Genomic DNA, 27,472 nt, shown 5'->3' with positions numbered 1-27,472 from the left:
ACAACTTCGCTGCGGTAGTTTTAACGGCACAAACCTGCACTAACGCAGCACTAACAACTCAGACTATTTGCCGTGGGTGGGATCGACATGAAGGCATCCAATAGGGAATGCCATCTGTTACCCAGCCTTTTTTTTTTTTTTTTTTTGACCAAAGGAATCTTCTGTTTGCTGTTGACGTCATTCACGCACTCAAGCAAATACAATAGAAATTTCATTTCTATTGTATTTGAAAACATACTTGTGTATTCATGGGATTGCTTCATTCATGCTTCATGCGTCTTTCTTCATAGATCTTTCTTCCTACGTGGTGGTTTGACCAGTTTTGCTGCTATTTATATATTGGATGAAGAGATTTCCCAAAAATTTCTATGTCATTACATATTTAAAAATGCAATGACATTAGTTACATAAAAAAAAAAAATCCTGATAACATTTGCACATATTTGAAATCAAAGATGTGGTATGTAATTTTGTATGGTTTTGGATTTAAAGTGTACCGGATATTACTGGTAAAGTTTTTCATATTAATATTAGAGAAAGTAGATATAAATGATTTGTTCTTACTACTAAACATATATTTATCAAAAATGTGATTTTGTTATTATTATTATTATTATTATTATTATTATTATTATTATTATTATTATTATTATTATTATTATTATATTTTAACCACTAAATATCTTCACTACATGAGGCATGTTATCTTAAATGTTGGAAAATATAATATTTTTATGAAATTTTATTCATTCACTTTCGTATTTGTGTTTTTACTTGTTAAGTGGTTTGTGTAACTCTTTTTAAATATTGTGTAAAATGTAAAAGTTAGGGCTTTTTGAACAGGGAACTGTCTGTTTCTTTTTTAACCAGCTGATTTAAAATGGCAATAGCTCAAAATAAAATCTAATGTAGGAAAAACCTTTGTTTTAAATTCGAGAAATCTCTTAGTGACCACATCTCCAAATGAATTGTCTTTGATTGTTACTGTACATTTCACTGCGATACTCTTAGCATTCTAAAATATATTCCAGGATTGCAAGAAGCTGAAATAGAACATTGTTTTTTGTTGAATGTATAGTTTATTCCATTTAACAAGTTTGTGCCAATATAGACAAATTTTATAGCATTTTAAAAAAATTAGACATGAGGTCTTGATGCTAAATTCGTATTCAATGAAGTGTTCAATGTGAGAGAAACATAATGTTGCAGCCACACCTGTGCATTCTTGGCCTTGTGAATACTATTCACGAAAACACACATGCAGTTTAACCCAAATGGGTCCAACCGATCCCACACCCGTGTCACTTATATCATTTGCCTCAGTCTTTAAAAAGAAGTCTGTTTAAAGGCATTTTTCTCTGAATTAGTTTTTAAATACATCAGACTCTTTATATATAACTTAAACCTTTGTACAAAAGTCTGTTCAACTTTATAGGATGTAGATTTTATAGCATCTTGCTAAAAATAAGAGACATACACATTTCTTTGAAAAGACAAGACATTTTCAGACAAATTAAAGTGTAGATTATTAAAACGCCCAAGTCATTCAGTACAATGCCTTATGAAACTATGAAACCCTCTTCTATTAGAAGATGTTACACCCCGTTCCATGAACAATACAAGTTCATGGAACTTGTATTGTCTAACCATTCCTATGATGGAATGGTTAGACAATTGGAATGCAAACTAAGCCAAAAATTACCGTTGGTCAAGGGAGTTGTTTTCATTCTTCTGACACCAACAACTGTTCAAATACGAATATTTCAAGTATAACCTGCGTCATACTTACAATAGACAGGTGATATATAAGGTTCAGCAGCAGACTGGTTAACCAAGAGTTAGAGGAGAAGCAGAACAGGATTAAAGTAAATCAGCTACTGCTTTGAGTAAGTACATTTCTTAGTCTAATAAATACTAATTTTACATTAATGTACATTAGTACAAGGGTTTTTAATTTACATGTGCATAAAAAAAAATCAAGGTTTCACGTTTTAGCTTTTCTTTAATAAATAATTTTGATGTGATTTGTTTTTAAGGTTCTCACTGTCATTGGTTAGCTGTAGTTTAAATGACTATGTTCCCCTCCCTTCATTCCCCCCAAAAAGACAAAATTCAAAAACAAAAATGATTTTACCAAAAAATTTCCTGTAAATTGACAGAGAAGTAAAAAATATTGATACAGTCTGAAATAAATTTCTGTTTAATGCAAATGTAAACTGGAAGTAACGACTGGAGTTTTACACGTATTTATGTGTATTTAATATTAGCAAGGTCACTAAAAATTTAAAATTTTTCATACATGGTAAAATGGTGACTGGAAAGGGAAATCAGACTTTAAGCTAGATTAAAATATGGCAACAGAGTTTAACAACTTTTAATTAACAATAAAGTGTAGATTATTAATGGGAACTAAATTTTGATTACAAAATGCGATCTACAGAATACATTGGCAAACCCTTAAATTAAACATTAAAACATTTAGTTCTTAATTTTTAGAAATTTCTAATAAAAGTTTTTTTTTTTTTTTTACTTTTAATAAATATGGTTATAGGTACTGCATAAAGAATATTGTGTCTTGTTAAAAACTTGGAAAAAACTAAAAAGAAAGTATTGTAAATAAATAAACCAATGTGATGCGTTTTCTGTTTTGATAATTGTTTCAGGATCGACTCAGATCCTCACAAACTGTAAAATATATATCTTTATCTAACTGTCAAGCCAGCTGTAGGCTGCTTTATTTTCTCTTTCTTTATTTAGATAGTTTACTATTTATTATAATTGATTCTATACGATTTATTACAACTTTATTATTCTCAATAGGTCTACATAACAATTATGTTCCTCTGTATGTTTTAAAAAAGGCTGTTTGAAAGGAGGTTCAATTTATCTGTGGATGACTATTTAGATGCTAAAAGTAAATATATTCTGTAAACTTAACATATTTGTTAACATTTTTAAGGTCAAACATTGAAAATGGGGGATAAAGGAATCTTGATAATTCTACTCATACTAAAAGGTAAGTTCACAAGTTTAAAAGGATAAAAGATTTGAGTAATTATGTAACTGTAAAATAACAGTGTAATATTGTAAAACATTTTCAAAAATATCCAAACAGCAAGTACAACAATGGTGGTGGCACAGAACCCAACCACAACCACAGCAGCACCAACCACAACCACAGCAGCACCAACCACAACAACAGCTGCACCAACCACAACAACAGCAGCTGCAACCACAACAACAGCTGCATCAACAACCACCACAGCAGCTCCAACCACAACAACAGCTGCACCATCCACAACCACAGCTGGTCCAACCACCACCACAGCAGCTCCAACCACAACAACACCTGCACCAACCACAGCAGCTCCAACCACAACAGCTGCACCAACCACAACAGCTGCACCAACCACAACCACAGCAGCTGCAACCACAACAACACCTGCAACGACCACAACAACAGCAGCTCGAACCACAACAACAGCTGCACCGACCACAACAGCTGCACCAACCACAACCACAGCAGCTCCAACCACAACAACAGCGGCGCCAACCACAACCACAGCGGCTCCAACCACAACAACAGCTGCACCGACCACAACAGCTGCACCAACCACAACCACAGCAGCTCCAACCACAACAACAGCGGCGCCAACCACAACCACAGCGACTCCAACCACAACAACAGCTGCACCAACCACAATCACAGCAGCTCCAACCACAACAACAGCTGCACCAACCACAACCACAGCAGCTCCAACCACAACAACAGCTGCACCAACCACAACAGCTGCACCAACCACAACAGCTGCACCGACCACAACAACTGCACCGATCACTACAACAGTTCTTCCAACCACAACAACAGCTGCTCCAACCACCACCACAGCAGCTCCAACCACAACAGCTGCACCGACCACAACAACAGCTGCATCAACACCAACCATACCTGCACCAACCACAACGGCTCCAACCACAACAACAGCTGCACCGACAACAACCACAGCTGCTCCAACCACCACCACAGCAGCTCCAACCACAACAACAGCTGCACCATCCACAACCACAGCTGCTCCAACCACCACCACAGCAGCTCCAACCACAACAACACCTGCACCAACCACAACAGCTGCACCAACCACAACAGCTGCACCAACCACAACAGCTGCACCAACCACAACCACAGCAGCTCCCACCACAACAACAGCTGCACCAACCACAACCACAGCAGCTGCAAGCACAACAACACCTGCAACGACCACAACAACAGCAGCTCCAACCACAACTACAGCTGCACTAACCACAACCACAGCAGCTCCAACCACAACTACAGCGGCGCCAACCACAACCACAGCGGCTCCAACCACAACAACAGCTGCACCAACCACAACCACAGCAGCTGCAACCACAACAACACCTGCAACGACCACAACAACAGCAGCTCCAACCACAACTACAGCTGCACTAACCACAACCACAGCAGCTCCAACCACAACTACAGCGGCGCCAACCACAACCACAGCGGCTCCAACCACAACAACAGCTGCACCAACCACAACCACAGCAGCTCCAACCACAACAACAGCTGCACCGACCACAACCACAGCGGCGCCAACCACAACCACAGCGGCTCCAACCACAACAACAGCTGCACCAACCACAACCACAGCAGCTCCAACCACAACAACAGCTGCACCGACCACAACCACAGCGGCTCCAACTACAACAACAGCTGCACCAACCACAACAGCTGCACCGACCACAACAACAGCTACTCCAACCACAACAACAGCTGCACCGATCACTACAACAGCTGTTCCAACCACAACCACAGCTGCTCCAACCACCGCCACAGCAGCTCCAACCACAACAACAGCTGCACCAACCACCACCGCAGCAACTCCAACCACAACAGCTGCACCAACCACAACAACAGCAGCTCCCACCACAACAACAGCTCCACCAACCACAACCACATCAGCTCCAACCACAACAACACCTGCACCAACCACAGCAGCTCCAACCACAACAACTGCACCAACCACAACCACAGCAGCTCCCACCACAACAACAGCTGCACCAACCACAACAACAGCAGCTCCAACCACAACTACAGCTGCACTAACCACAACCACAGCAGCTCCAACCACAACCACAGCGGCTCCAACCACAACAACAGCTGCACCAACCACAACCACAGCAGCTCCAACCACAACAACAGCTGCACCAACCACAACCACAGCAGCTCCAACCACAACAACAGCTGCACCGACCACAACAGCTGCACCAACCACAACCACAGCAGCTCCAACCACAACAACAGCTGCACCGACCACAACCACAGCGGCTCCAACCACAACAACAGCTGCACCGACCACAACAGCTGCACCAACCACAACCACAGCAGCTCCTACCACAACAACAGCGGCGCCAACCACAACCACAGCGGCTCCAACCACAACAACAGCTGCACCGACCACAACAGCTGCTCCAACCACAACCACAGCAGCTCCTACCACAACAACAGCGGCTCCAACCACAACAACAGCTGCACCGACCACAACCACAGCGGCTCCAACCACAACAACAGCTGCACCGACCACAACAGCTGCACCAACCACAACCACAGCAGCTCCTACCACAACAACAGCGGCGCCAACCACAACCACAGCGGCTCCAACCACAACAACAGCTGCACCGACCACAACAGCTGCACCAACCACAACCACAGCAGCTCCTACCACAACAACAGCGGCGCCAACCACAACCACAGCGGCTCCAACCACAACAACAGCTGCACCGACCACAACAGCTGCTCCAACCACAACCACAGCAGCTCCTACCACAACAACAGCGGCTCCAACCACAACAACAGCTGCACCGACCACAACCACAGCGGCTCCAACCACAACAACAGCTGCACCGACCACAACAGCTGCACCAACCACAACCACAGCAGCTCCTACCACAACAACAGCGGCGCCAACCACAACCACAGCGGCTCCAACCACAACAACAGCTGCACCGACCACAACAGCTGCACCAACCACAACCACAGCAGCTCCTACCACAACAACAGCGGCTCCAACCACAACAACAGCTGCACCGACCACAACAGCTGCACCAACCACAACCACAGCAGCTCCTACCACAACAACAGCGGCTCCAACCACAACAACAGCTGCACCGACCACAACCACAGCGGCTCCAACTACAACAACAGCTGCACCAACTACAACCACAGCAGCTCCTACCACAACAACAGCGGCTCCAACCACAACAACAGCTGCACCGACCACAACCACAGCGGCTCCAACCATAACAACAGCTGCACCGACCACAACAGCTGCACCAACCACAACCACAGCAGCTCCCACCACAACAACAGCTGCACCAACCACAACCACAGCAGCTGCAACCACAACAACACCTGCAACGACCACAACAACACCTGCAACGACCACAACAACAGCAGCTCCAACCACAACTACAGCTGCACTAACCACAACCACAGCAGCTCCAACCACAACTACAGCGGCTCCAACCACAACAACTGCTGCACCGACCACAACAACAGCTGCACCAACCACAACCACAGCTGCATCAACCACAACCACAGCGGCTCCAACCACAACAACAGCTGCACCAACCACAACCACAGCAGCTCCAACCACAACAACAGCTGCACCGACCACAACAGCTGCAGCAACCACAACCACAGCGGCTGCAACCACAACAGCTGCACCAACCACAACCACAGTGGCTCCAACCACAACAACAGCTGCACCGACCACAACAGCTGCAGCAACCACAACCACAGCGGCTGCAACCACAACAGCTGCACCAACCACAACCACAGTGGCTCCAACCACAACAACAGCTGCACCGACCACAACAGCTGCACCAACCACAACCACAGCAGCTCCTACCACAACAACAGCGGCGCCAACCACAACCACAGCGGCTCCAACCACAACAACAGCTGCACCGACCACAACAGCTGCACCAACCACAACCACAGCAGCTCCTACCACAACAACAGCGGCGCCAACCACAACCACAGCGGCTCCAACCACAGCAACAGCTGCACCGACCACAACAGCTGCACCAACCACAACCACAGCAGCTCCTACCACAACAACAGCGGCTCCAACCACAACAACAGCTGCACCGACCACAACCACAGCGGCTCCAACCACAACAACAGCTGCACCGACCACAACAGCTGCACCAACCACAACCACAGCAGCTCCTACCACAACAACAGCGGCTCCAACCACAACAACAGCTGCACCGACCACAACCACAGCGGCTCCAACCACAACAACAGCTGCACCGACCACAACAGCTGCACCAACCACAACCACAGCAGCTCCTACCACAACAACAGCGGCTCCAACAACAACAACAGCTGCACCGACCACAACCACAGCGGCTCCAACCACAACAACAGCTGCACCGACCACAACAGCTGCACCAACCACAACCACAGCAGCTCCCACCACAGCAACAGCTGCACCAACCACAACCACAGCAGCTGCAACCACAACAACACCTGCAACGACCACAACAACACCTGCAACGACCACAACAACAGCAGCTCCAACCACAACTACAGCTGCACTAACCACAACCACAGCAGCTCCAACCACAACTACAGCGGCTCCAACCACAACAACTGCTGCACCGACCACAACAACAGCTGCACCAACCACAACCACAGCAGCTCCAACCACAACAACAGCTGCACCAACCACAACCACAGCAGCTCCAACCACAACAACAGCTGCACCGACCACAACAGCTGCACCAACCACAACCACAGCGGCTGCAACCACAACAGCTGCACCGACCACAACCACAGTGGCTCCAACCACAACAACAGCTGCACCGACCACAACAGCTGCACCAACCACAACCACAGCAGCTCCTACCACAACAACAGCGGCGCCAACCACAACCACAGCGGCTCCAACCACAGCAACAGCTGCACCGACCACAACAGCTGCACCTACCACAACCACAGCAGCTCCTACCACAACAACAGCGGCTCCAACCACAACAACAGCTGCACCGACCACAACCACAGCGGCTCCAACCACAACAACAGCTGCACCGACCACAACAGCTGCACCAACCACAACCACAGCAGCTCCTACCACAACAACAGCGGCTCCAACCACAACAACAGCTGCACCGACCACAACCACAGCGGCTCCAACCACAACAACAGCTGCACCGACCACAACAGCTGCACCAACCACAACCACAGCAGCTCCTACCACAACAACAGCGGCTCCAACCACAACAACAGCTGCACCGACCACAACCACAGCGGCTCCAACCATAACAACAGCTGCACCGACCACAACAGCTGCACCAAAGACAACAACAGCGGCTCCAACCACAACAACAGCTGCACCGACCACAACCACAGCGGCTCCAACCATAACAACAGCTGCACCGACCACAACAGCTGCACCAACCACAACCACAGCAGCTCCCACCACAACAACAGCTGCACCAACCACAACCACAGCAGCTGCAACCACAACAACACCTGCAACGACCACAACAACACCTGCAACGACCACAACAACAGCAGCTCCAACCTCAACTACAGCTGCACTAACCACAACCACAGCAGCTCCAACCACAACTACAGCGGCTCCAACCACAACAACTGCTGCACCGACCACAACAACAGCTGCACCAACCACAACCACAGCTGCACCAACCACAACCACAGCGGCTCCAACCACAACAACAGCTGCACCAACCACAACCACAGCAGCTCCAACCACAACAACAGCTGCACCAACCACAACCACAGCAGCTCCAACCACAACAACAGCTGCACCGACCACAACAGCTGCACCAACCACAACCACAGCGGCTCCAACCACAACAGCTGCACCGACCACAACCACAGTGGCTCCAACCACAACAACAGCTGCACCGACCACAACAGCAGCACCAACCACAACCACAGTGGCTCCAACCACAACAGCTGCACCGACCACAACCACAGTGGCTCCAACCACAACAACAGCTGCACCGACCACAACAGCTGCACCAACCACAACCACAACAGCTCCTACCACAACAACAGCGGCGCCAACCAAAACCACAGCGGCTCCAACCACAACAATAGCTGCACCGACCACAACAGCTGCACCAACCACAACCACAGCAGCTCCAACCACAACAACAGCTGCACCAACCACAACCACAGCTGCACCAACCACAACCACAGCGGCTCCAACCACAACAACAGCTGCACCAACCACAACCACAGCAGCTCCAACCACAACAACAGCTGCACCAACCACAACCACAGCAGCTCCAACCACAACAACAGCTGCACCGACCACAACAGCTGCACCAACCACAACCACAGCGGCTCCAACCACAACAGCTGCACCGACCACAACCACAGTGGCTCCAACCACAACAACAGCTGCACCGACCACAACAGCTGCACCAACCACAACCACAGCAGCTCCTACCACAACAACAGCGGCGCCAACCAAAACCACAGTGGCTCCAACCACAAAAATAGCTGCACCGACCACAACAGCTGCACCAACCACAACCACAGCAGCTCCTACCACAACAACAGCGGCTCCAACCACAACAACAGCTGCACCGACCACAACCACAGCGGCTCCAACCACAACAACAGCTGCACCGACCACAACAGCTGCACCAACCACAACCACAGCAGCTCCTACAACAACAACAGCGGCGCCAACCACAACCACAGCGGCTCCAACCACAACAACAGCTGCACCAACCACACCCACAGCAGCTCCTACCACAACAACAGCGGCTCCAACAACAACAACAGCTGCACCGACCACAACCACAGCGGCTCCAACCACAACAACAGCTGCACCGACCACAACAGCTGCACCAACCAAAACCACAGCAGCTCCTACCACAACAACAGGGGCGCCAACCACAACCACAGCTGCACCAACCACAACCACAGCTGCTCCAACCACAACAACAGCTGCACCAACCACAACCACAGCAGATCCAACCACAACAACAGCTGCACCAACCACAATCACAGCAGCTCCAACCACAACAACAGCTGCACCGACCACAACAGCTGCACCAACCACAACCACAGCGGCTCCAACCACAACAACAGCTGCAACGACCACAACCACAGCGGCTCCAACCACAACAACAGCTGCACCGACCACAACAGCTGCACCAACCACAACCACAGCAGCTCCTACCACAACAACAGCGGCTCCAACCACAACAACAGCTGCACCGACCACAACCACAGCGGCTCCAACCACAACAACAGCTGCACCGACCACAACAGCTGCACCAACCACAACCACAGCAGCTCCTACCACAACAACAGCGGCTCCAACCACAACAACAGCTGCACCGACCACAACCACAGCGGCTCCAACCACAACAACAGCTGCACCGACCACAACAGCTGCACCAACCACAACCACAGCAGCTCCCACCACAACAACAGCTGCACCAACCACAACCACAGCAGCTGCAACCACAACAACACCTGCAACGACCACAACAACACCTGCAACGACCACAACAACAGCAGCTCCAACCACAACTACAGCTGCACTAACCACAACCACAGCAGCTCCAACCACAACTACAGCGGCTCCAACCACAACAACTGCTGCACCGACCACAACAACAGCTGCACCAACCACAACCACAGCTGCACCAACCACAACCACAGCGGCTCCAACCACAACAACAGCTGCACCAACCACAACCACAGCAGCTCCAACCACAACAACAGCTGCACCAACCACAACCACAGCAGCTCCAACCACAACAACAGCTGCACCGACCACAACAGCTGCACCAACCACAACCACAGCGGCTCCAACCACAACAACAGCTGCACCGACCACAACCACAGCGGCTCCAACCACAACAACAGCTGCACCGACCACAACAGCTGCACCAACCACAACCACAGCAGCTCCTACCACAACAACAGCGGCGCCAACCACAACCACAGCGGCTCCAACCACAACAACAGCTGCACCGACCACAACCACAGCGGCTCCAACCACAACAACAGCTGCACCGACCACAACAGCTGCACCAACCACAACCACAGCAGCTCCTACCACAACAACAGCGGCGCCAACCACAACCACAGCGGCTCCAACCACAACAACAGCTGCACCGACCACAACAGCTGCACCAACCACAACCACAGCAGCTCCTACCACAACAACAGCGGCTCCAACCACAACAACAGCTGCACAGACCACAACCACAGCGGCTCCAACCACAACAACAGCTGCACCGACCACAACAGCTGCACCAACCACAACCACAGCAGCTCCTACCACAACAACAGCTGCACCAACCACAACCACAGCAGCTGCAACCACAACAACACCTGCAACGACCACAACAACAGCAGCTCCAACCACAACTACAGCTGCACTAACCACAACCACAGCAGCTCCAACCACAACTACAGCGGCTCCAACCACAACAACAGCTGCACCGACCACAACAGCTGCACCAACCACAACCACAGCAGCTCCTACCACAACAACAGCGGCGCCAACCACAACCACAGCGGCTCCAACCACAACAACAGCTGCACCGACCACAACAGCTGCACCAACCACAACCACAGCAGCTCCTACCACAACAACAGCGGCGCCAACCACAACCACAGCGGCTCCAACCACAGCAACAGCTGCACCGACCACAACAGCTGCACCAACCACAACCACAGCAGCTCCTACCACAACAACAGCGGCTCCAACCACAACAACAGCTGCACCGACCACAACCACAGCGGCTCCAACCACAACAACAGCTGCACCGACCACAACAGCTGCACCAACCACAACCACAGCAGCTCCTACCACAACAACAGCGGCTCCAACCACAACAACAGCTGCACCGACCACAACCACAGCGGCTCCAACCACAACAACAGCTGCACCGACCACAACAGCTGCACCAACCACAACCACAGCAGCTCCTACCACAACAACAGCGGCTCCAACAACAACAACAGCTGCACCGACCACAACCACAGCGGCTCCAACCATAACAACAGCTGCACCGACCACAACAGCTGCACCAACCACAACCACAGCAGCTCCCACCACAGCAACAGCTGCACCAACCACAACCACAGCAGCTGCAACCACAACAACACCTGTAACGACCACAACAACACCTGCAACGACCACAACAACAGCAGCTCCAACCACAACTACAGCTGCACTAACCACAACCACAGCAGCTCCAACCACAACTACAGCGGCTCCAACCACAACAACTGCTGCACCGACCACAACAACAGCTGCACCAACCACAACCACAGCTGCACCAACCACAACCACAGCGGCTCCAACCACAACAACAGCTGCACCAACCACAACCACAGCAGCTCCAACCACAACAACAGCTGCACCAACCACAACCACAGCAGCTCCAACCACAACAACAGCTGCACCGACCACAACAGCTGCACCAACCACAACCACAGCGGCTGCAACCACAACAGCTGCACCGACCACAACCACAGTGGCTCCAACCACAACAACAGCTGCACCGACCACAACAGCTGCACCAACCACAACCACAGCAGCTCCTACCACAACAACAGCGGCGCCAACCACAACCACAGCGGCTCCAACCACAACAACAGCTGCACCGACCACAACAGCTGCACCTACCACAACCACAGCAGCTCCTACCACAACAACAGCGGCTCCAACCACAACAACAGCTGCACCGACCACAACCACAGCGGCTCCAACCACAACAACAGCTGCACCGACCACAACAGCTGCACCAACCACAACCACAGCAGCTCCTACCACAACAACAGCGGCTCCAACCACAACAACAGCTGCACCGACCACAACCACAGCGGCTCCAACCACAACAACAGCTGCACCGACCACAACAGCTGCACCAACCACAACCACAGCAGCTCCTACCACAACAACAGCGGCTCCAACCACAACAACAGCTGCACCGACCACAACCACAGCGGCTCCAACCATAACAACAGCTGCACCGACCACAACAGCTGCACCAAAGACAACAACAGCGGCTCCAACCACAACAACAGCTGCACCGACCACAACCACAGCGGCTCCAACCATAACAACAGCTGCACCGACCACAACAGCTGCACCAACCACAACCACAGCAGCTCCCACCACAACAACAGCTGCACCAACCACAACCACAGCAGCTGCAACCACAACAACACCTGCAACGACCACAACAACACCTGCAACGACCACAACAACAGCAGCTCCAACCACAACTACAGCTGCACTAACCACAACCACAGCAGCTCCAACCACAACTACAGCGGCTCCAACCACAACAACTGCTGCACCGACCACAACAACAGCTGCACCAACCACAACCACAGCTGCACCAACCACAACCACAGCGGCTCCAACCACAACAACAGCTGCACCAACCACAACCACAGCAGCTCCAACCACAACAACAGCTGCACCAACCACAACCACAGCAGCTCCAACCACAACAACAGCTGCACCGACCACAACAGCTGCACCAACCACAACCACAGCGGCTCCAACCACAACAGCTGCACCGACCACAACCACAGTGGCTCCAACCACAACAACAGCTGCACCGACCACAACAGCTGCACCAACCACAACCACAGCGGCTCCAACCACAACAGCTGCACCGACCACAACCACAGTGGCTCCAACCACAACAACAGCTGCACCGACCACAACAGCTGCACCAACCACAACCACAACAGCTCCTACCACAACAACAGCGGCGCCAACCAAAACCACAGCGGCTCCAACCACAACAATAGCTGCACCGACCACAACAGCTGCACCAACCACAACCACAGCAGCTCCTACCACAACAACAGCTGCACCAACCACAACCACAGCTGCACCAACCACAACCACAGCGGCTCCAACCACAACAACAGCTGCACCAACCACAACCACAGCAGCTCCAACCACAACAACAGCTGCACCAACCACAACCACAGCAGCTCCAACCACAACAACAGCTGCACCGACCACAACAGCTGCACCAACCACAACCACAGCGGCTCCAACCACAACAGCTGCACCGACCACAACCACAGTGGCTCCAACCACAACAACAGCTGCACCGACCACAACAGCTGCACCAACCACAACCACAGCAGCTCCTACCACAACAACAGCGGCGCCAACCAAAACCACAGCGGCTCCAACCACAACAATAGCTGCACCGACCACAACAGCTGCACCAACCACAACCACAGCAGCTCCTACCACAACAACAGCGGCTCCAACCACAACAACAGCTGCACCGACCACAACCACAGCGGCTCCAACCACAACAACAGCTGCACCGACCACAACAGCTGCACCAACCACAACCACAGCAGCTCCTACAACAACAACAGCGGCGCCAACCACAACCACAGCGGCTCCAACCACAACAACAGCTGCACCAACCACACCCACAGCAGCTCCTACCACAACAACAGCGGCTCCAACCACAACAACAGCTGCACCGACCACAACCACAGCGGCTCCAACCACAACAACAGCTGCACCGACCACAACAGCTGCACCAACCAAAACAACAGCAGCTCCTACCACAACAACAGGGGCGCCAACCACAACCACAGCTGCACCAACCACAACCACAGCTGCTCCAACCACAACAACAGCTGCACCAACCACAACCACAGCAGATCCAACCACAACAACAGCTGCACCAACCACAACCACAGCAGCTCCAACCACAACAACAGCTGCACCGACCACAACAGCTGCACCAACCACAACCACAGCGGCTCCAACCACAACAACAGCTGCAACGACCACAACCACAGCGGCTCCAACCACAACAACAGCTGCACCGACCACAACATCTGCACCAACCACAACCACAGCAGCTCCTACCACAACAACAGCGGCTCCAACCACAACAACAGCTGCACCGACCACAACCACAGCGGCTCCAACCACAACAACAGCTGCACCGACCACAACAGCTGCACCAACCACAACCACAGCAGCTCCTACCACAACAACAGCGGCTCCAACCACAACAACAGCTGCACCGACCACAACCACAGCGGCTCCAACCACAACAACAGCTGCACCGACCACAACAGCTGCACCAACCACAACCACAGCAGCTCCCACCACAACAACAGCTGCACCAACCACAACCACAGCAGCTGCAACCACAACAACACCTGCAACGACCACAACAACACCTGCAACGACCACAACAACAGCAGCTCCAACCACAACTACAGCTGCACTAACCACAACCACAGCAGCTCCAACCACAACTACAGCGGCTCCAACCACAACAACTGCTGCACCGACCACAACAACAGCTGCACCAACCACAACCACAGCTGCACCAACCACAACCACAGCGGCTCCAACCACAACAACAGCTGCACCAACCACAACCACAGCAGCTCCAACCACAACAACAGCTGCACCAACCACAACCACAGCAGCTCCAACCACAACAACAGCTGCACCGACCACAACAGCTGCACCAACCACAACCACAGCGGCTCCAACCACAACAACAGCTGCACCGACCACAACCACAGCGGCTCCAACCACAACAACAGCTGCACCGACCACAACAGCTGCACCAACCACAACCACAGCAGCTCCTACCACAACAACAGCGGCGCCAACCACAACCACAGCGGCTCCAACCACAACAACAGCTGCACCGACCACAACCACAGCGGCTCCAACCACAACAACAGCTGCACCGACCACAACAGCTGCACCAACCACAACCACAGCAGCTCCTACCACAACAACAGCGGCGCCAACCACAACCACAGCGGCTCCAACCACAACAACAGCTGCACCGACCACAACAGCTGCACCAACCACAACCACAGCAGCTCCTACCACAACAACAGTGGCTCCAACCACAACAACAGCTGCACCGACCACAACCACAGCGGCTCCAACCACAACAACAGCTGCACCGACCACAACAGCTGCACCAACCACAACCACAGCAGCTCCCACCACAACAACAGCTGCACCAACCACAACCACAGCAGCTGCAACCACAACAACACCTGCAACGACCACAACAACAGCAGCTCCAACCACAACTACAGCTGCACTAACCACAACCACAGCAGTTCCAACCACAACTACAGCGGCTCCAACCACAACAACAGCTGCACCGACCACAACAGCTGCACCAACCACAACCACAGCAGCTCCTACCACAACAACAGCGGCTCCAACCACAACAACAGCTGCACCGACCACAACCACAGCGGCTCCAACCACAACAACAGCTGCACCGACCACAACAGCTGCACCAACCACAACCACAGCAGCTCCCACCACAACAACAGCTGCACCAACCACAACCACAGCAGCTACAACCACAACAACACCTGCAACGACCACAACAACACCTGCAACGACCACAACAACAGCAGCTCCAACCACAACTACAGCTGCACTAACCACAACCACAGCAGCTCCAACCACAACTACAGCGGCTCCAACCTCAACCACAGCGGCTCCAACCACAACAACAGCTGCACCAACCACAACCACAGCAGCTCCAACCACAACAACAGCTGCACCAACCACAACCACAGCAGCTCCAACCACAACAACAGCTGCACCGACCACAACAGCTGCACCAACCACAACCACAGTGGCTCCAACCACAACAACAGCTGCACCGACCACAACCACAGCAGCTCCAACCACAACAACAGCTGCACCAACCACAATCACAGCAGCTCCAACCACAACAACAGCTGCACCGACCACAACAGCTGCACCAACCACAACCACAGTGGCTCCAACCACAACAACAGCTGCACCGACCACAACCACAGCGGCTCCAACCACAACAAAAGCTGCACCGACCACAACAGCTGCACCAACCACAACCACAGCAGCTCCTACCACAAGAACAGCGGCGCCAACCACAACCACAGCGGCTCCAACCACAACAACAGCTGCACCGACCACAACAGCTGCACCAACCACAACCACAGCAGCTCCTACCACAACAACAGCGGCTCCAACCACAACAACAGCTGCACCGACCACAACAGCTGCACCAACCACAACCACAGCAGCTCCTACCACAACAACAGCGGCTCCAACCACAACAACAGCTGCACCAACCACAACCACAGCAGCTCCTACCACAACAACAGCAGCTCCAACCACAACAACAACTGCACCGACCACAACAGCTGCACCAACCACAACCACAGCAGCTCCTACCACAACAACAGCGGCTCCAACCACAACAACAGCGGCGCCAACCACAACCACAGCGGCTCCAACCACAACAACAGCGGCGCCAACCACATCCACAGCGGCTCCAACCACAACAACAGCTGCACCGACCACAACACCTGCACCAACCACAACCACAGCAGCTCCTACCACAACAACAGCGGCTCCAACCACAACAACAGCTGCACCAACCACAACAACAGCTGCACCGACCACAACAGCTGCACCAACCACAACCACAGCAGCTCCTACCACAACAACAGCGGCTCCAACCACAACAACAGCTGCACCAACCACAACCACAGCGGCTCCAACCACAACAACAGCTGCACCGACCACAACAGCTGCACCAACCACAACCACAGCAGCTCCTACCACAACAACAGCTGCACCAACCACAACCACAGCAGCTGCAACCACAACAACACCTGCAACGACCACAACAACAGCAGCTCCAACCACAACTACAGCTGCACTAACCACAACCACAGCAGCTCCAACCACAACTACAGCGGCTCCAACCACAACAACTGCTGCACCGACCACAACAACAGCTGCACCAACCACAACCACAGCTGCACCGACCACAACCACAGCAGCTCCAACCACAACAACAGCTGCACCAACCACAACAGCTCCAACCACAACAACAGCTGCACCAACCACAATCACAGCAGCTCCAACCACAACAACAGCTGCACCGACCACAACAGCTGCACCAACCACAACCACAGCGGCTCCAACCACAACAACAGCTGCACCGACCACAACCACAGCGGCTCCAACCACAACAACAGCTGCACCGACCACAACAGCTGCACCAACCACAACCACAGCAGCTCCTACCACAACAACAGCGGCGCCAACCACAACAACAGCTGCACCGACCACAACCACAGCGGCTCCAACCACAACAACAGCTGCACCGACCACAACAGCTGCACCAACCACAACCACAGCAGCTCATACCACAACAACAGCGGCACCAACCACAACCACAGCGGCTCCAACCACAACAACAGCTGCACCAACCACAACCACAGCAGCTCCAACCACAACAACAGCTGCACCGACCACAACCACAGCGGCTCCAACCACAACAACAGCTGCACTGACCACAACAGCTGCACCAACCACAACCACAGCAGCTCCTACCACAACAACAGCGACGCCAACCACAACCACAGCGGCTCCAACCACAACAACAGCTGCACCAACCACAACCACAGCAGCTCCAACTACAACAACAGCTGCACCAACCACAACAACAGCTGCACCAACCACAACAGCTGCACCGACCACAACAACAGCTTCACCAATCACAACAACAGCTTCTCCAACCACAACAACAGCTGCACTGACCACAACAACAGCTGCACCGACCACAACAACAGCTGCACCTATCACTACAACAGCTGTTCCAACCACAACCACAGCTGCTCCAACCACCACCACAGCAGCTCCAACCACAACAACAGCTGCACCAACCACAACAACAGCTGCATCAACACCAACCACATCAGCTCCAACAACAACAACACCTGCACCAACCACAGGAGCTCCAACCACAACAGCTGCACCAACCACAACCACAGCAACTCCCACCACAACAACAGCTGCACCAACCACAACCACAGCAGCTGCAACCACAACAACCTCTGCAACGACCACAACAACAGCAGCTCCAGCCACAACTACAGCTGCACTAACCACAACCACAGCAGCTCCAACCACAACTACCTCTGCACCGACCACAACAACAGCTGCATCAACCACCACCACAGCAGCTCCAACCACAACAACAGCTGCACCATCCACAACCACAGCTGCTCCAACCACCGCCACAGCTGCACCAACCACAACCACAGCTGCTCCAACCACCACCACAGCAGCTCCAACCACAACCACGGCAGCTTCGACCACAACAGCTGCACCAACCACAACCACAGCAGCTCCAACCACAACCACAACGGCTCCAACAACAACAGCTGCACCAACAACAACAACAGCTGCACCAACAACAATCACAGCTGCTCCAACCACAACCACAGCAGCTCCAACCACAACAACACCTGCACCAACCACAGCAGCTCCAACCACAACAGCTGCACCAACCACAACCATAGCAGCTGCAACCACAACAACAGCTGCATCAACCACAACAACAGCTGCACCAACCACAACCACAGCAGCTGCAACCACAACAACAGCTGCATCAACCACAACCACAGCAGCTCTAACCAAAACTACAGCTGTACTAACCACAACCACAGCAGCTCCAACCACAACTACAGCGGCTCCAACCACAACAACAGCTGCACCGACCACAACAGCTGCACCAACCACAACCACAGCAGCTCCTACCACAACAACAGCTGCACCAACCACAACCACAGCAGCTCCAACCACAACAACAGCTGCACCAACCACAACCACAGCTGCACTAACCACAACCACAGCGGCTCCAACCACAACAACCGCTGCACCAACCACAACAACAGCGGCTGCAAACACAACACCTGCACCAACCACAACAACTGCTGCACCGACCACAACAGCTGTAAAAACCACAACCACAGCAGCTCCAACCACAACAACAGCGGCGCCAACCACAACCATAGCGGCTCCAACCACAACAACAGCTGCACGAACCACAACCACAGCAGCTGCAACCACAACAACACCTGCAACGACCACAACAGCTGCACCAACCCCAACCGCAGGAGCTCCAACCACAACCACAGTTGCAACATCCACAACTACAGCTGCACCAACCACAACCACAGCAGCTCCAACCACAACAACAGCTGCACCAACCACAACCACAGCAGCTGCAACCACAACAACACCTGCAACGACCACAACAGCTGCACCAACACCAACCGCAGGAGCACCAACCACAACCACAGCTGCAACAACCACAACTAGAGCTGCACCAACCACAACCACAGCAGCTCCAACCACAACAACAGCTGCACCAACCACAACAACAGCAGCTCCAACCACAACAACAGCTGCACCAACCACAACCACAGCAGCTGCAACCACAACAACAGCTGCACCAACCACAACAACAGCAGCTCCAACCACAACTACAGCTGCACCAACCACAACAACAGCTACACCAACCACAACCACAGCTGCACCAACCACAACCACAGCAGCTCTAACCACAACAACAGCTGCACCAACCACAACCACAGCAGCTGCAACCACAACAACACCTGTAACGACCACAACAACAGCTGCACCAACCCCAACCACAGCAGCTCCAACCACAACAACAGCAACACCAACCACAACCACAGCTGCACCAACCACAACCACAGCAGCTCCCACCACAACAACAGCTGCACCAACCACAACAACAGCAGCTCCAACCACAACAACAGCTGCACCAACCACAACCACAGCAGCTGCAACCACAACAACAGCTGCACCAACCACAACAACAGCAGCTCCAACCACAACTACAGCTGCACCAACCACAACAACAGCTACACCAACCACAACCACAGCTGCACCAACCACAACCACAGCAGCTCCAACCACAACAACAGCTGCACCAACCACAACCACAGCAGCTGCAACCACAACAACACCTGTAACGACCACAACAACAGCTGCACCAACCCCAACCACAGCAGCTCCAACCACAACAACAGCAACACCAACCACAACCACAGCTGCACCAACCACAACCACAGCAGCTCCAACCACAACAACAGCTGCACCAACCACAACCACAGCAGCACCAACCACAACTACAGCGGCTCCAACCACAACAACAGCTGCACCAACCACAACAGCTGCACCAACCACAACCACAGCATCTCCTACCACAACAACAGCTGCACCAACCACAACCACAGCAGCTCCAACCACAACAACAGCTGCACCAACCACAACCACATCTGCACTAACCACAACCACAGCAGCTCCAACCACAACTACTGCGGCTCCAACCACAACAACCGCTGCACCAACCACAACAACAGCGACTGCAAACACAACTGCTGCACCAACCACAACAACAGCAGCACCAACCACAACCACAGCAGCTCCAACCACAACAACAGCTTCACCGACCACAACAACAGCTGCAACAACCACAGCGGCTCCAACCACAACAACTGCTGCACCGACCACAACCACAGCGGCTCCAACCACAACAACAGCTGCACCGACCACAACAGCTGTACCAACCACAACCACAGCAGCTCCAACCACAACAACAGCGGCGCCAACCACAACCACATCAGCTGCAACCACAACAACACCTGCAACGACCACAACAGCTGCACCAACCCCAACCGCAGGAGCTCCAACCACAACCACAGTTGCAACATCCACAACTACAGCTGCACCAACCACAACCACAGCAGCTCCAACCACAACAACAGCTGCACCAACCACAACCACAGCAGCTCCAACCACAACAACAGCTGCACCAACCACAACCACAGCAGCACCAACCACAACAACAGCTGCACCAACCACAACCACAGCAGCTCCAACAACAACAACAGCTACAACAACCACAACCACAGCTGCACCAACCACAGCAGCTCTAACCACAACTACAGCTGCACCAATCACAACCACAGCAGCTCCAACCACAACAACAGCTGCACCAACCACAACCACAGCAGCTGCAACCACAACAACACCTGTAACGACCACAACAACAGCTGCACCAACCCCAACCACAGCAGCTCCAACCACAACAACAGCAAAACCATCCACAACCACAGCTGCACCAACCACAACCACAGCAGATCCAACCACAACAACCGCTGCACCAACCACAACAACAGCGGCTGCAACAACAACAGCTGGACCAACCACAACCACAGCTGCACGAACCACAACCATAGCAGCTGCAACCACAACAACACCTGCAACGACCACAACAGCTGCACCAACCCCAACCGCAGGAGCTCCAACCACAACCACAGTTGCAACATCCACAACAACACCTGCACCAACCACAACCAAAGCAGCTCTAATCACAACAACAGCGGCGCCAACCACAACCACAGCGGCTCCAACCACAACAACAGCTGCACCAACCACAGCGGCTCCAACCACAATAGCTGCACCGACCACAACCACAGCGGCTCCAACCACAAAAACAGCAGCACCAACCACAACAACAGCTGCACCAACCACAACAATACCTGCACCAACCACAACCACAGCAGCTACAACCACAACATCTGCACCAATCACAACCACAGCAGCTCCAACCACAACAACAGCGGCGCCAATCACAACAACAGCTGCACCAACCACAACCACAGCAGCTCCAACCACAACAACAGCGGCGCCAACCATAACCACAGCAGCTCCAACCACAACAACAACTGCACCAACAACAGCTGCACCAACCACAACCACAGCAGCTCCAACCACAACAGCTGCACCAACCACAACCACAGCAGCTCCAACCACAACAAATGCTGCACCAACCATAACCACAGCTGCACCAACCACAACTACAGCGGCTCCAACCACAACAACCGCTGCACTAACCACAACATCAGCGGCTGCAACCACAACAGCTGCACCAACCACCACAACAGCAGCACCAACCACAACCACAGCAGCTACAACCACAACAGCTGCACCAACCACAACCACAGCAGCTCCAACCACAACAAATGCTGCACCAACCATAACCACAGCTGCACCAACCACAACTACAGCGGCTCCAACCACAACAACCGCTGCACTAACCACAACATCAGCGGCTGCAACCACAACAGCTGCACCAACCACCACAACAGCAGCACCAACCACAACCACAGCAGCTCCAACCACAACAAGAGCTGTGCCAACCACAACAACAACTGCACCAACCAAAACAACAGCTGCACCAACCACAACCACAGCGGCTCCAACAACAACAACAGCTGCACCGACCACAACCACAACGGCTCCAACCACAACAGCTGCACCAATCACAACCACAGCAGCTCCAACCACAACAGCAGCTGCACCATCCACAACCACAGCTGCTCCAACCACCACAACAGCAGCACCAATCACAACCACAGCAGCTCCAACCACAACAACAGCTGCGCCAACCACAACAACAGCTGCACCGACCACAACAACAGCTGCACCAACCACAACCAAAGCAGCTCCAATCACAACAACAGCGGCGCCAACCACAACAACAGCGGCTCCAACCACAACAACAGCTGCACCAACCACAGCGGCTCCAACCACAACAACAGCTGCACCAACCACAACAACAGCGGCTCCAACCACAAAAACAGCAGCTCCAACCACAACAACAGCTGCACCAACCACAACTACAGCAGCTCCAACCACAACACCTGCACCAACCACAACCACAGCAGCTACAACCACAACAGCTGCACCAACCACAACCACAGCTGCACCAACCACAACTACAGCGGCTCCAACCACAACAACCGCTGCACCAACCACAACAACAGCGGCTGCAACCACAACAGCTGCACCAACCACCACAACAGCAGCACCAACCACAACCACAGCAGCTCCAACCACAACAAGAGCTGCGCCAACCACAACAACAGCTGCACCAACCACAACAACAGCTGCACCAACCACAACCACAGCGGCTCCAACAACAACAGCTGCACCGACCACAACCACAACGGCTCCAACCACAACAGCTGCACCAATCACAACCACAGCAGCTCCAACCACAACAACAGCTGCACCATCCACAACCACAGCTGCTCCAACCACAACAGCTGCACCATCCACAACTGCTCCAACCACCACCATATCACCTCCAACCACAACAGCTGCACCAACCACCACAACAGCAGCACCAACCACAACCACAGCAGCTCCAACCACAACAACAGCTGCGCCAACCACAACAACAGCTGCACCGACCACAACAAGAGCTGCACCAACCACAACCACAGCGGCTTCAACCACAACAGCTGCACCAATCACAACCACAGCAGCTCCAACCACAACAACAGCGGCTTCAACCACAACAGCAGCACCAACCACAACCACAGCAGCTCCAACCACAACAACAGCTGCACCAATCACAACCACAGCAGCTCCAACCACAACAACAGCGGCGCCAATCACAACCACAACTGCTCCAACCACCACCACATCACCTCCAACCACAACACCTGCACCAACGACAACCACAGCAGCTCCAACCACAACAACAGCTGCACCAACCACAACCACAGCAGCTCCAACCACAACATCAGCTGCACCAACCACAACCACAGCAGCTCCAACCACAACAAAAGCTGCACCAACCATAACCACAGCTGCACCAACCACAACTACAGCGGCTCTAACCACAACAACCGCTGCACCAACCACAACAACAGCGGCTGCAACCACAACAGCTGCACCAACCACAACAACAGCTGCACCAACCACAACCACAGCTGCTCCAACCACAACAACAGCTGCACCATCCACAACCACAGCTGATCCAACCACCACCACATCAGCTCCAACCATAACAACACCTGCACCAACCACAACAACAGCTGCACCAACCACAAACAAAGCAGCTCCAAACACAACAAAAGCTGCACCAACCATAACCACAGCTGCAGCAACCACAACTACAGCGGCTCCAACCACAACAACCGCTGCACCAACCACAACAACAGCTGCACCAACAACTATAGTGGCTCTAACCACAGCAACAGCTGCACCGACCACAACCACAACCACAGTAGCTACAACCACAACCACAGCCTATCAACCAGTGCCGGCTACTAACACAACTACGCCTACTACAACTGAATCTCCTGCTCCAGTTTATCATGTTCGAGTGGTTGTTTACGAACCATTTGATGAAGATCTCAAAGATGGCAATAGCCAAAAATTTAAGGATTTTGCTCAAAGGATCACATTAGTAGTAAGTACCATAGTAAAATGTATCATTATGGTCATATTATCAGATATTCAATTGAAATAGTAAAATAATCAGTTATACAATATTCTTATCATGATACTTAATCATTTGTCCTACAGTATGACATGCTCTACAGGAAAGCTTTTGGAGCCCGCTTCATCCGTAGTTATGTCATTGCATTTAGGTAAGATTAACTATTTATTTAAAAAAAAAATAATAATAATAATAATATATGTTTTTCTAAACTTCTTCATTATGTTTATATTGCAGAGTTTCTTTAGCATCCCAAATTCGAATGAATGTCACAGAAGCAGAAGTTGGCGTGGAGTTTAACAAAACCACTCCACTTGTGGACCTCCCAGGGAACGAAGTAGTACAAAAAACATTAGCAGATGCTATAGATACAGCCAATAATAACACTATCTTGGATGTCCCATTTTCACCTGGTTCTGTCCAAGTAATAAGTAAGTAAAATGTAGTCTAACACTACACAGAAACAGAGCAATGTAAGTTTTTATTTAAACAGCATTGTCTTTTTTCTTTTCTTTTTCTGGCAGGCTCGCCTTTGCCAACCACACTGCCCACTACAAATTCTACAGTCACTACCATGGCTCCAAACTCAACTACAACTGCTGCAGCTAAACCAACAACCAAAACCACAACTAGTTCAACTACTGCAGCTAAACCAACAACCAAAACCACAACTACAACTACTGCAGCTAAACCAACAACCAAAACCACAACTACAACTACTGCAGCTAAACCAACAACCAAAACCACAACTACAACTACTGCAGCTAAACCAACAACCAAAATAACTCCAACTGTGGAGTTAAGATTCAAAAGGAAACTGACTTTTAGGTCTCGTGGCGAGACCTTCACCACTGACTTGCTGAACCCATCATCTGCTGCATTTAAAAGTCGAGCTGCACTTATAAAGTCAAATGTAAGTCTTATTTCAGCTGATAGTAAAATATTTGTACGTTGATATTTGCTGTGAGACAGAACCATAAAGCCGTATAAATATGTCTAAATTATTTTGTATTCAAAGAATAAAATTTGAATGAAAAAAACTGATTTCTATACCACATGCAGGCAAAGGTTGTTAGGAACGAAAAAATCTACACTTTTCCCGTATGGTGTAAATTTATTCCCCAATTTAGAATTAGAATATACTGTCCGGATCCTAAAAGGGAAGTTGTTTATTTGTTGACAAGCTACTTCCGTCTAAACTGTCAAATACTGGTAAACTTAAATATAACCATATGTGATATAAAATTTTAAAATACATGCATAAGTGTGAAATTATGAGCAAATTAAAAGACACAAATAAACAAAAACAAATATGTATGTTTGCATGAGTAAGGTAAGGTAATTTTATTTATGCAGCACATTTTCAGCAACAAGGCAATTCAAAATGCTTTATATGAGTTAAACAAAATAACAAACCAAAGGAAAGAAAACGAATCTAATATGTAAACTAAGTGCTCCTGATCAGGGTTGCTAAATATCTAATATATCGTGACTTTTTTTTTTTGCCTAAAAAAATTATATTTGGTGTAATTTCAGCATTTGGATGAATGATGTACATGAAAATTACAACTTTAATTTACATAACAATATTTTCTTTGTCTTCCTGCAGCTTGAACCTCTCTTCCAGCGAGAGTTTTCTACGTTACGCTACTTCGTTTTAACTTCATTCAGGTATGATTTGCAGCCGATTTTAAACACTGTTAAATATAAATGTGGACAAATTAACTAATAGTTTGTTTCATTTTTAGCAACGGATCAATTATCAACAACATGGACCTTCAATTTTCAGCAGCGTCTGTACCTAACAACATTCAAATTGCAGAGGTTTTGCTGAAAGCAGCTTCGACCGTCACAGCTTTCAACATCGACACTGGTTCTATTCTTGTGGATGACACAGGTAAGCTAAATTACATTCAAATAAAAATAAGTTGGCATTGCAATGATACAAAACCTGCAATATAACACTGGAGGGTTTTGTTCTCCTTCAAATAAGGCCATGTGTTTTCTTTTCCTCACTTGCAGCGGTTTCAGGTGGAGTAAGCCACAACATCAGCCTCATCACTGCACTCAGCTTGGTCCTGTTGTCATGGCTTCTTTCAACACAGCAATAATGACTCTGCTGGTTTCCAGAGAAAAATATGCATGAAAATGTCAATTATTGCTTGTTTGAATAACAATGTTGTTCTAATTCCAGATCAATAGTTAATTAGAATTTTAAACT

The 27,472-nt window shown here is 51.0% G+C and overlaps 1 protein-coding gene across 1 annotated transcript; it reads left to right on the top strand.

Moving 5' to 3' along the window:
* Positions 1-87: 87 nt before the first annotated feature.
* On the top strand, positions 88-27,472 carry LOC103480916 (uncharacterized). The gene is made up of 8 exons (XM_081599972.1): positions 88-93; positions 20,247-25,221; positions 25,338-25,402; positions 25,489-25,682; positions 25,776-26,164; positions 26,861-26,922; positions 27,000-27,148; positions 27,274-27,472. Exons 1-2 carry the CDS (start codon positions 88-90, stop codon positions 24,783-24,785), a joined length of 4,545 nt encoding a protein of 1,514 aa, XP_081456098.1. The 3' UTR covers positions 24,786-25,221; positions 25,338-25,402; positions 25,489-25,682; positions 25,776-26,164; positions 26,861-26,922; positions 27,000-27,148; positions 27,274-27,472.

This window comes from Poecilia reticulata, chromosome 18 (assembly GCF_904066995.2).
Source record: "Poecilia reticulata chromosome 18, P_reticulata-male-v2, whole genome shotgun sequence".
In the NCBI taxonomy this organism is placed as follows: domain Eukaryota; kingdom Metazoa; phylum Chordata; class Actinopteri; order Cyprinodontiformes; family Poeciliidae; genus Poecilia; species Poecilia reticulata.
This window is presented reverse-complemented; position numbering and strand designations above follow the sequence as displayed.